Below are 11,682 nucleotides of genomic sequence, written 5' to 3'. Positions count from 1 at the left end.
ATTCCTGCTTCGGTGTGTGGGTTGTTTAAAATTACTGTTATTGTCATGTTCTTATCCTTGCTGCATAGTTTACATAGTGAAAGCAAATACTGGAATTATTTTGGTGAGTTTTAAAGTTTTATTAGATACGTCTTGTTTGTATTGCTTCTCCTTGGGTAAAGACATAGACTCCAGGTGGACAGAACTCAGAAATATGAATCAAGTTTAATAAATTTTAAGTATTTATAAATACAAATCCAAATAAAAAAGCTGTCTAAAAATTAAAATGTTTCAGAGTCCAGTGTCACAGTATCTCCTACAGTCAAGAAGCACATATGAGGATGTTGCATTAAAATTTAGATATTTCTTCTGTTTATCAGTGTAACATTGCAATTTGCAGTACTGATAATTCTCAGAAAATTTAAGCTCTTATTGCCGGGTGGAGGGTTTCTTGTTGTCTTGTTTGGTTTTGGGTTTTTTTCCATTAAAATTAAATTACTTTATTTTCGTTACCGCTGACTTAAGGGTGAACTGTAATTTCGGAATATGAGAGAGGGATCGAGCTGCTAGCCCTGGTACAGACTGGGTAATCAAGGTTTATGTGAAATTTGTATCTAGATCTTTATTTAGCTTGTATTTGTAAGACATATATCCCCATTGCAAATGCAGAAGGCTTAGTGTTTATAGTTAGCGGAGGTGTTTGCTATCTATTTTGACCTCATGAAGCACGTAGTGATGTGCTTAATGTGACATGATAGTATGAGATTATATGTGATAATGCATGTAGATTTTGAACTTTGCATTCTAGGATTACTTTTGCTTGCTTGACAATTTTATCTTTGTTAAGGCTGGTGGGGGGAAACCTATGAATCATAGAATCATAGAATGATTTAGTTGCAAGGGACCTTAAAGATCATCTAGTTCCAACCCCAGTGACACCTTCCACTAGACCAGGTTGCTATAAAATGCTGTTATTTCCTTACACTTTTGAATTAAAGTAATTGTTTAGTTTCTCTTTGCATGTAGGCTAAAAATCGACTCTCTGAAAAAGACGGTAGCTACATACTAAGCGTGAGCTTGTTGAGCGTAGTGCAGTTGTCCTATTTGAGGCATTAAGTTTACTGTAGGTTTTTCTTCTCTTAGATTAAACGCAGATTTCAAACGTGGTTATAAACCACCGCCTGCTTTGGAACTCTTATTACATCATGACTAAATATTTAATTCAATCATAGCTTTTTGCTTCCAGTCAGGACACAGACATTTCTTTTCCTTTGGGGGTAATATGAAAGCCAGACTGCAATGGTTGCTAGAGATTGTGCACATTGTAAGGCGTGTTCCCTGCAGTAATGAGTTTATGCACTGCAAACCTTGTTCGGCAGGAATGATACTTGTTAGTGGCAGGGTATAGCATTGCAGGAGATGTAAGGCTAGTTGACTTGTGTACGCTGATGAAGCGTTTCTGTTCCAGCTCTGTCTCCGAAGATCTGGGTTGCAGACGTGGAGAGTTTAGCAGAAAGCATTACGGATCGGTGGAGCTTGTAAGTTTACATGGCCTGTCCTTTGATTTTACCAGCTTACAACGCAGAGCTCAAATTATTTTCATTTCCAGGTAAAAAATTTGATCTAGTTTGGAAAATGTGCTTTCCAAGTTGGACTTGAAAGTTATAGGGTAATAAAAAGAGGCTTCAGAATAGATATATTAGACCTGTGCCAGGAAATCTTTTTACTACCTTATTTATGAATATAAATGGATTATTATTTATGAATAATAATGGACAGGAAGTGTTATATTGTGTTTACCCCCAGATGGAAATTGAGCCTTTTTCCCCTCTTGTAAGCTGAAGATTGCAAAATGTTAGGGTAGTATTTGATGAAGTACTTGCAGTTAGGTGAGTTAAAAACTGTGTGAATGCTCATGTGTGTACATATGTATGTGTGTATGTGATTTCATGTGTACATGCCTCAGAGTAGTGGGAGAGGGTTTAAAATTAAAAGAACTAGTCAGAATAAGGATGTTGAAAACTGTTCCCTAAAATCTGTTAGTTATTCTACAATTTCTTCAAATTCAAAGGTTAAATTGACACCTTGTTTTTCTAATATATAAATTTCTTCTCTGCTATGAAAATAGCAGTATGTCAGCGTTAAAATAACATCACTCTGTGTACAAGGCCATAATAAAATGACATAAACTTACTGCAGGAAAACAGAAATGGGGAGGGGTAAAGAAACGGAACTCCAGCTCTCTTACTATGGGAAGTAATCACTAACTTTCTAGTAGCTATAGTTGTAATTTAAAGTTCTTGGATAGTATATGTATTAATATATATGTAAATTGGTGGCTTAGTTGCTCGAAGTTGCACTGCAAGAACACCAGGTATCTTTCTTTTCTTTCCATCTATTCCACATGTTAGATGTAGTATTTTAATCAAAAAAGCAAGTGAACTGCTTTCTGCTAAGAGGTTCTTTCATTACTAGTACTTAGATTCTTTTGTTGGAAAAGAAAAAATTGTTGGTAGTTATAAATTCACGGTAAGCTTACACAAATGGTCTTGTCTTTTGATTGTTTTTCTTAACATTCTGCTAGTATTTTATGACAATGTGTCTTTTTATCTTTTGGAGTACAAATGTATAAAGGTGCTTGTTGCCCTTTCAAATTTCTAAATATTTAATATTGAACCTGTCCTGTTTAATATTTTTCACAGCAGCACCCAATTGCTCTATTATTTCCACCTTTTATTTATTACAACACAATTATTTTGTCTCTGCCCTAAACATTTTTTCCAACGTCTTTCCCATTGGTGTGATATGACCAGTTGTCCATGTAATTTCTCTTCTAGTTTATACAAGGCATCAGGATGCATTGGAGTCTTTGCCATGTTAGTTTATTCCTGACATAGCATCAGATAACTTCAAAGCAAGGAGCAAAGAGAACTGCAAAATGTTGTGATAACTCTTCCACCAAGTAAATGGAGAAAGTATTATCCTAGAATAACATGGATTTCTAGAGGGAAGGAAGGAATGATATACCATTGCATTATTGTCGTTCAGATCCATTTCATAAGTTTAGTATGATATGTGAGAATCTAATTTTTTAGAGTTTTGAGAGGTGTAACATGCAATATCATTGGCAGCATTCTTCTCCTCTTCTCTTGTAGAATTCCTAAGCAGTGTTGCTGAACACATCAGAATTGTTGTGTTATCTTATGTTTTACTGACCTCTCAATAGCTTTTTTAACAACAAAGTGAGTTTCAGTGTTCTGGGAATCCCTGGATTCCCTTATAAAAAGACCAGGCAGTCTTTCCAGAGTATTTATGAAACTATTGAACTCTTCAGCTGGAAACAAGCTATATTTTCTGATCTTAATGCTGGAAGCAGACCGGAACATCTCCTGTACCTTACATTGTTCAGTATCATCACTGAGTATTACGTTTGGAAATTCTTGCAGTTCTCCATCTCCTGAGAACATCAATAAATAAAATGCTGTAAAAGACTGCTAGTCCCAGTAATACTGCCACCAAGTAGAGTTTTAGGCTTAGCAAGGCTGAGAGGACAAGAATCATTATGTCTGTAAGACCCATTGTTTTGAAAGGAGCAAGCTTCAAGATCAATTTTTGGAAAGTGGACAAGTCCGTCTGTAGGCATTCTGTGTATTGGTGCAGCCAAAATCTGAGACAGGAGAATTTCTCAGTAGTACTGGCATCTACCAAAAGAGTGAGCAACTCTCCTGTTCATGCCTCCTTAGAGTTACAATTGGGTCATTCCAAATCTGTAGTCAGATTAGTAATAGCTGTGCTGATCCGTTCTCTGTGGGTAGTCATGTGATGCCTGGGAGAAGAAGGAACCGTAGTAAGCTTTGATTGCTGATCATATGGCTATTTTTGGAAATAGAATCTCTATCTTAAACTCTCTTACAGCTGATATCTAGTGACGCTGATGGAGCCATTCAAAGAGCTGGACGGTTCCGCGTGGAGAACGGCTCCTCTGGTAAGGTAAGTGGCTAAAGATACTCATAGAAAGCTGAAAAAATAATTCAGCTGCAGTTATTCTTCACCACTGAAAGATGTGTTTGCAGTCAATTACCAAGGAAGAGGACTTGAAAAACGCTAAATAATGTGAGAACATAAGAATAGAAGAGGAGGGGGATGGTGAGTTTTTTTTCCCCCCAAAATCTAGCTTAGCTCTTCTTTCAAGAGTATGCAATCTCGACTGTTTAATTTTTTAAGGGAAAAGCTGGTATCTCATTTAGGTTTGGTAGTATTTTGTTCAACTGATCATGTTAGAAGAAAAATACTTACCCTGTGAATAACACTTCACAAGCTCTAGTTTGTCACTTTATATTGGTGTCCTGGTGATACTAATATGTTCAAGCTGACCATTGTGCTTTTAAGTTTATTCCTCAGTGTGATAAGTTGTAACTTCGTTTTGTCCCCTCTTAGTTGTCTTCTGGCAGCTATGCTTATCTTTAAATAAGAGATAAAGAAGCTGAGTGGAGCCTGAGAGTCATTCCCTCCAGATTCCTGTGCTCTTAAAACTCATAGTGTGTCCCTGCAACCACTGCAGTGGCACTTAGGTTTCTACTTATCTTCATTTTTTCTCTTCCTTTGCAAAACTTTTTCGGCTGTAAATAGCATCTTAATAATGACTCATATTCTTGAAATATACATAAGGTCTTGGTAAACTTGTATTGAACTAATATTAACAGTAAACTATTACTGATCATCTGTTTGCATCAGCACTGGGTGCAGACTTTAAAGCAATCTAACTATTCTGCGTTGATTCTCTGTGGGGTCGTGTTCTGTACACTGGCTTTTTAGTTCAGTTTCATGCAGTTCAAAAGCTGATTAACTTGTATCACAGAAGGATTCTTTGAGTGAGTGATGAATGGCCACACAGTGAATGGGTATGGAGAATGGCTTTTTCTCTGCATATGTTAATTCTTAGTGGAAAAGGACTTGAGAGATGCTTGGGAATTTACCTTAACCAGCCAATCCAGAAACAACACTGAAGAACTTCCGGAGCATGCTCTGGTCTAGTGAGGAGTCCTTGAGGATTATTTTGGGAAGAGCTGAGAAAATGAAACCTGGAGGCAGAATTCTGTTTATAAATTTATTTATTTTTAAGTTTTAAAAACATTGGTCTTCAAATTCCACATTGAAGTATCCTTCTCAGTGCAATACTAAGCTATTACTTGTAACAGTGGTACAATAGGAAAAGACTGTAGTTACTTAGAAAAGAGGAAAAAAAAGAAGAGCAAAGAGAGAAATTTTAAATTCAGCTGCACAACAACTGACTTCAAAATAATTCTTTGTTTTTTAAAAGACAGTGTACACCATTCTTTTGGTGAATCACTCCTGGTTGGCTTTTTTCCTATACTGTGTTCTGCTTTTTTTTTTTTTTTTTTTCACTCCACATTTGACCTAGCAGTCTCCCAATTTTATTTCAGAATACAGACTACACTCCGGGTACTTGGCACAGAACGGACGTGCATTTGGAAAACCCAGAGTATCATACAAGATGGTATTTCAAATATTTTTTAGGGAAAGGTAATTATCTATTTGCAAATGGATTGAAGTTTTGATCAATGAAAATGCAGTATAGTTTTGAATTGCTATTATTTGAATACAGAAAAAAGTATGGTGTTAATTTAGTATTGATACCTTTTCTGTCCTCTACAGAAAACAAGTTCTGGTTTCATGTATTTTTAACCTGAAGACAGAGGATGGGTTTCTATAAGTGGCAGAACCCCTTGCTACCAAAAAAAGGGTGTTTTGAAACCCTTCTTGGCCTTGAGGGCTGTACCCATCTCTTGGGGTTTTTTTACACATCTGTACATAAATATGTAGTTACTTATGTAGATATGTATATATTTTTACATATGAATACATATATTTACACATTTATACATGTCTGCGTGTGCATGTGCAATTGTGTGTATGTGTCTTCTTTACGGTTGATAATACTTCTTGTTTTTTCCTAACAGTTCATCAAAATTATATAGGTACAGATGCAGAGAAGAACCCTTTCCTTCTGTCTGTTGTACTGTCTGACCAAAATAATCAGCGTGTTCCTCAATACCGTTCAATACTTTGGAGAAAAACAGTAAGAAACAAATATTTAACTGCTACTCTGACTTTTGTTTGCTTGTTTGTTTTGGATATATCTTACACTTTTTTTGCTTTCTTCAGAATTTCAGTATTTAATATGTATTTTTCATTTTATACAATAAGAATATATAATTCTACCATAGTAGATAAAACTAAACTAACTTTGTAGATAACATTATACTAAACTTTCTGACAGAAATCTGTGATGCCAGATATTTTTAAATTGTTTTTACCTGTAACTTTGTGTTATTTTTGGAAATGTTGCCTAAATAGTTCTTGATTATGTCTTACAACCAATTTAGGCAACAACTTTATACTGCTTTTAGGATTTTTCTTATACAATGTTAAGAAAATAGGCAGCTGTGATACTGGTTTCACCAATACTGTTTAATGACTTTTTTTTTCACTTAAGGCTCCATAAGATCCTTTTTTCCAAGCAATTGATTTAAAACTCTCCTGTTTGCATGCATAGGTCACTTATTTAAAAAAAAAAAAAAAAGAAATTTTTTGTAGTGTCTGCTAGTTTCAGCAGCCCTCATACCATGTGCCAAAGTAGTCAAAACTAAGTAAAAAGTAATTTTGCACCATCCATGACTTTTCACATTCAGTTTTTCTTTTTTTTTTTTTTTTAAGTAGTAGTAAATTTGACTAAGTAAAACTAGCAGAGTTTTGTTCTTTCTTTTTTAGTTAATTGCTTTTATTAATATTCCTGTTTGAATATGCAGAAAAAGTCAGTATGTCCTGTAATATCTCCTAGCTTTTTTTCTTATAGGGTACTCAGAAAATATGTCTCCCTTATAGTCCCACAAAAACATTATCAGTGAAATCTATATTAAGGTATGTATTTACAAGTAAGTTATCGGTTAAGATATAGGAAAAGGCATACAGACAAATAATTCAGAGCTTGTGTTGCATGGTTTTCATGATAGATTTATAAAAGCAGTAAAAACACGTTTACAAATCTTAGTCATTGCAGGCAGCAAAAAGTGGTTTTAAAGCCTGTTCTGGAACAGGCAAAGTGACAATTTAAAAATCTTAGCACTTTTTCTTAAGCAGAGGGACTATTGTCAATTTAATTGGAAAACAAGTGCTAAGTGGAACTGCAGGGGTTGAGAGGAAATATCTTTTAAATTACATAGACAATAAACAGACCTAAGGAACAGCAGATTTTGAGTAGAGAGGTGGTTATTATGTGGCCCTTGCAGGAGGAAGCAAACAGGGAAGAAACCAAGAATTATTTCTTCAGTGGATTGTCTCCATATCAGTCCTGCTATGGGTGTGTTCTACACACTGTCAGTGAAGCCAAGAAAATTCCTTCCCCTAGCCAGAGTCTATATGGGCATGCTTGTACTCTGTCCTGCCTCTTTTGTGGCAGAAGACAATATAAAGTGAGCAAGCCCAACACTATTTCTATTTCTTTCAACATTATAATCAGCTGAAACGTCAAAGTACCTGTTTGCAAAGTGTTCATTCACATTTAACCTGCAGTTTTTATGATCTAATCACGTGGTGTGTTTTCTCAAATCCCTCACTGACAACGTCTTCAAATGCATCCTCTGTAAGGATTTTACCTCCTCTAGAAACCTGTAAAAAGTGCCTTCATTTACTGACCAGGTAATGTGTATCAGATAATTGGGCAGTCTGTAGGTCTTCAAAGTCTTTGATCTGTATGGAGTATGAGCAAATGTCTCTTGCTTAGTTGAAGCCAGTCTACTGGATGACACTGCCAGTGCTGATGTGAGAGGACAATTCTGAGATCAGGGCATGTGTTGTGATGTGAACTTAGTGCTACCAGATCTGGATTTTCCTACAACTGTGCAAGATTTCGGAGAGGTCCCAGATCACTGAATTTGCCAGGGAGGCCATTGAGCCTCCCTTCTTAATTCTGATTTCCTGGGCTGTGGTTGTGGTTTGAAGTGTTAAGACGGTGAGTTGAAAACACTTCAGATCTTTCTCATCTTCTTCATCGAGATGAGCTAAGTTCCGTCTTCTGACAAGTTCCTACAGCATTGGCTTGAATAGTGTTCCTGGTTGTCAGTACTGCATGCTGTAGCTGCGCAAGCACCTGATCTTCCATGTCTGCCCATCAATCACTGAAATATTTCTTCCTAACACCCCTTTCTAACCCAGCCTCTCCCTCCACTCTCACCTGCATACACGTTTTTGGTCAGGCATCCCAGACTGGAGAAACTTTGTCTTCTGTTAGCTAGGGTCATAACTTTATTTTGCTAAAACACTCTCATGTGTTCCATCCTGTGATGCGCTAGTATTTTACAGAGGAGAATGCAGGCATGTTTTAGACCGTGTTCCGCACATCTTCCAGAGTCTGTGCCACCTGCAATCAGCTGGATAAATGTCGTTTCATTTTGCCCACTTGGGCTTGGACTGAAATCTCTTCTCTGACCATTCTTTTGCTTTTGCAGAGCTTGAGCCTTCCCTCAAGCCTGGTTGATATTCCTTTGACATTTCACCCTGTTCACAGCCAGTGTGAATCTAGGTACAGATTGTCTCAAAGAGTGTTGGTTGCATTAATGAACCTGTTTTTTCTAAATTAATTGTAACATTTTAATCCCTTTCAAAAGGAACTAAAGCAAATCCTGTCTGCATTGTGATCTAGCATAAGCAATGATGGAAAGGTGCATCGGATTTGACCTCCCTGTTAGTTTGCAGTGCCCCAGACAGACTGCATTCAGCACTCTGTGATGTGCAGTGCAGTTCTATAAATTAATGCTGGGGGGGGGGGAAATGGGCAAAAGTAATAGTAGAAACACAAGTTAGGAAAAAATGCTATTAATTAGATATTTCTGTTTATTGGGGCAGTTGATCTTGCTTCTTATTTAAATACTTTTTCTGTTCTGTTTGTGGATCTTTGACGTGTGTATTTGATGCTGAACTACTCATTTTTTTCATTTGGCTTGTCTTGAATTGTTTTAGAAGAAAGAGAAGAAAAACTTACAAAATAGAATAGGTTATGTTAGGAAAAAATGCTATTAATTAGATATTTCTGTTTATTGGGGCAGTTGATCTTGCTTCTTATTTAAATACTTTTTCTGTTCTGTTTGTGGATCTTTGACGTGTGTATTTGATGCTGAACTACTCATTTTTTTCATTTGGCTTGTCTTGAATTGTTTTAGAAGAAAGAGAAGAAAAACTTACAAAATAGAATAGATTACTGAGTCGTCCTAAAATGCTCACAATGATTATGTATAAAGCCATAAAGTGAAGGATGATGGAAAAAAGCTCTATGCTTTATAAGTAAATACAGGAAATTTAAACCTGATCTCCCTGCAGGGTCTTACTAATTTCTGGTTTTAAAATCCGAAAGAAGTTTAGGAAGTCTTGGAGGTTAGTATTGTGGGAAAGAAATGGCTATTCCACAAAACATTCAGTATAAGAGAGGCTCTTTGAACAATTTCTTTTGTAACCAGTTCTAACTGCAACCAGTTAGTGATTTAATGTTGAAATGTATACTTACCCTTCTATAAAGCAGTATTTCATTTACATTTCAGTGCTATGAGTCTTGACAAATTTGAGAAGAGCCCAAGGGAAATTTTTCATCCTGGGATACAAAAGGTAGGAAGTGACTTCTTTTTTTGTTTGGTTGCTTTTCTTTATAATTTTCTGGAAAAATAGTCATTAAGTATAAATGCTACTAAATGTTCTTTCAGTAACAGGATAATAATAATGAATAGGGTTACATGATACTACAAAGTAACCTGTCCTTATCAGTTGAAGTGGCCACTTCAGAACAAAACTTAAATATTCAAGGATGTTACAGTTTTATTTGTGTTATCTTTAATACCAATGTGTTAAAAAATATTGTTTTATTTACAGGATTTGTTGGTTCTTGAAGAGCAAGAGGTAAATGTAAACTTACCACTCCTAGATCACAGACCTGTTCAGCGAATACAGCTTTGTATTTGAAGTATTTGCACTGACATGCTTGTGACAACTTAGAAATCAATTGCTTGCTGCAGTAAAAAATGTAATATTTCTTTGCAACATATGAGGTCAAAAATCATTTTAAGCAGAAACTTAATATATCATTTTAATAGATCACCAACTTAGTATATCATAAAATTCATAATCTATGATCAAATGTAAATTATTAGTTATCTGCTACTTGAGCACGTAATGGAGTTGGTATGAAATGTATTTCCCATGTATAGGATTTATACAAAGGTACGTATATAAAAGTCCTTAGAGAAAACATTATTAGGTCTTCTGTTTGATTGCCTGTTTATCATATAATATTTGGTTTTATTTCTCAGGGATCTGTGAATTTTAAATTTGGAGTCCTTTATGCTAAGGATGGGCAGCTCACAGATGATGAAATGTTCAGCAATGGTGAGTAGTTCGCCTTTTTCTTATTTGTTTTATTCATCCAAATTAGAAAATGTAGGATAGTGCCTACACGTGGAAGCCAGAAGGGAGGTGACAGTTACGTGAACAGTGGTTTCGTTAGGTTTTTGTGTTTGTGTTGGGAGAAAAATTGTAGCGTAGAATTTTCTATTTCTATAAAAGGTTGCTTGAGGAAACCTACTACTACAACTTGCAAGATACTGATATTTCTTTTCTAGAAATAGACTGTACAACATAAGATTTAGAAAAAGGAAGCAGTTGAAGGAGGCGACTTGTGCCACCTGCAAAAAGTCACTGTTGTTTCCAGTTCTTTCACTCGTATGTTTTTGCAGCATGGTCGCGTTCTTCTATGCACTTGTACAGTGTCTTGGAGTTAGCAAAAGAGGTCACTGTTTAATGTCACATGATGATGCCTATTCTGCAAGGCTGGGATGCTGTTTCTGTAAAGACAGAAGGCTTGGATGACATGAGGAGAAACTAATTCAACTGAAATTTTGGTCCTCATATCCTGGGAGCAGGACTTGTTCCTATATTTTGATTATTTTTTTTACAGGTGTTCTATTACCACATGTGCTTTTCTGTTGTAATGGTTCTCCTTTCCATATGTAGAAACTGGAAGTGAAAGCTTTCAAAGATTTTTGCATCTCCTGGGTGACACAATTACTTTGAAAGGTTGGACAGGCTACAGAGGAGGACTGGACACTAAAAGTAAGAACTCATCTGAAGAAAAGAAGTGGGGGGCCTGCAGTATAAATTTATTTGCTTATTGCATGCACGTATTGTATGTGTTATAGAAATAATATAATCCCAAAACAGTCTTCCTCACGTGCATGCTAAATGCTCTGCTTCGCCAGGAAAAAGCTAGGTTAGCTTAAATCGCTGGTATGGAATGTGGTTGAAGAAAAGTATTTATATGACCTGTATTTTCAAGGTGAATAGTTTTATTTTATATTGGAATGGGGTGAAGAATAACCTGAGTGTTACTTGCTTCGTGATAATAGGGCATCATGGCTTGAAGAACCATGTGTGATTTCAGGAGGCTAGGTGAAGGATGTCATAGGTTTTAAGTGTATGAATATGCAGATTAGGTGGCAAATTTGAGTTTGGACCCACATAAAACATATACAGTGTGGACATTTTCTCAAATGGATCAGAAAAAACGATGACTAAAGAAGATTTCGTAGAAGGACCTGAAATATCTTCTTATCTTTAGAAAACTTAAAGGACATATTCCTG

At 35.9% G+C, this 11,682-nt stretch overlaps 1 protein-coding gene across 1 annotated transcript in view; it reads left to right on the top strand.

The window, feature by feature from the left end:
* The first annotated feature begins 1,427 nt into the window (after positions 1-1,427).
* GARNL3 (GTPase activating Rap/RanGAP domain-like 3) overlaps positions 1,428-11,682 on the top strand; it is a 40,187-nt gene continuing 29,932 nt past the window's right edge. Inside the window, exons 1-9 of the mRNA XM_009707682.1 lie at positions 1,428-1,517; positions 3,895-3,969; positions 5,424-5,523; positions 5,961-6,079; positions 6,857-6,921; positions 9,594-9,657; positions 9,919-9,945; positions 10,356-10,431; positions 11,056-11,154. Coding sequence (XP_009705984.1) covers positions 1,428-1,517; positions 3,895-3,969; positions 5,424-5,523; positions 5,961-6,079; positions 6,857-6,921; positions 9,594-9,657; positions 9,919-9,945; positions 10,356-10,431; positions 11,056-11,154 — 715 coding nt within the window. The remainder of the gene's footprint in view (positions 1,518-3,894; positions 3,970-5,423; positions 5,524-5,960; positions 6,080-6,856; positions 6,922-9,593; positions 9,658-9,918; positions 9,946-10,355; positions 10,432-11,055; positions 11,155-11,682) is intronic.

The sequence above is a fragment of the Cariama cristata genome, unplaced genomic scaffold, assembly GCF_000690535.1.
Source record: "Cariama cristata isolate BGI_N322 unplaced genomic scaffold, ASM69053v1 scaffold32899, whole genome shotgun sequence".
NCBI lineage: Eukaryota > Metazoa > Chordata > Aves > Cariamiformes > Cariamidae > Cariama > Cariama cristata.
Note: the sequence above shows the minus strand (reverse complement) of the source record. Positions and strands in the feature narration are given on the sequence as shown.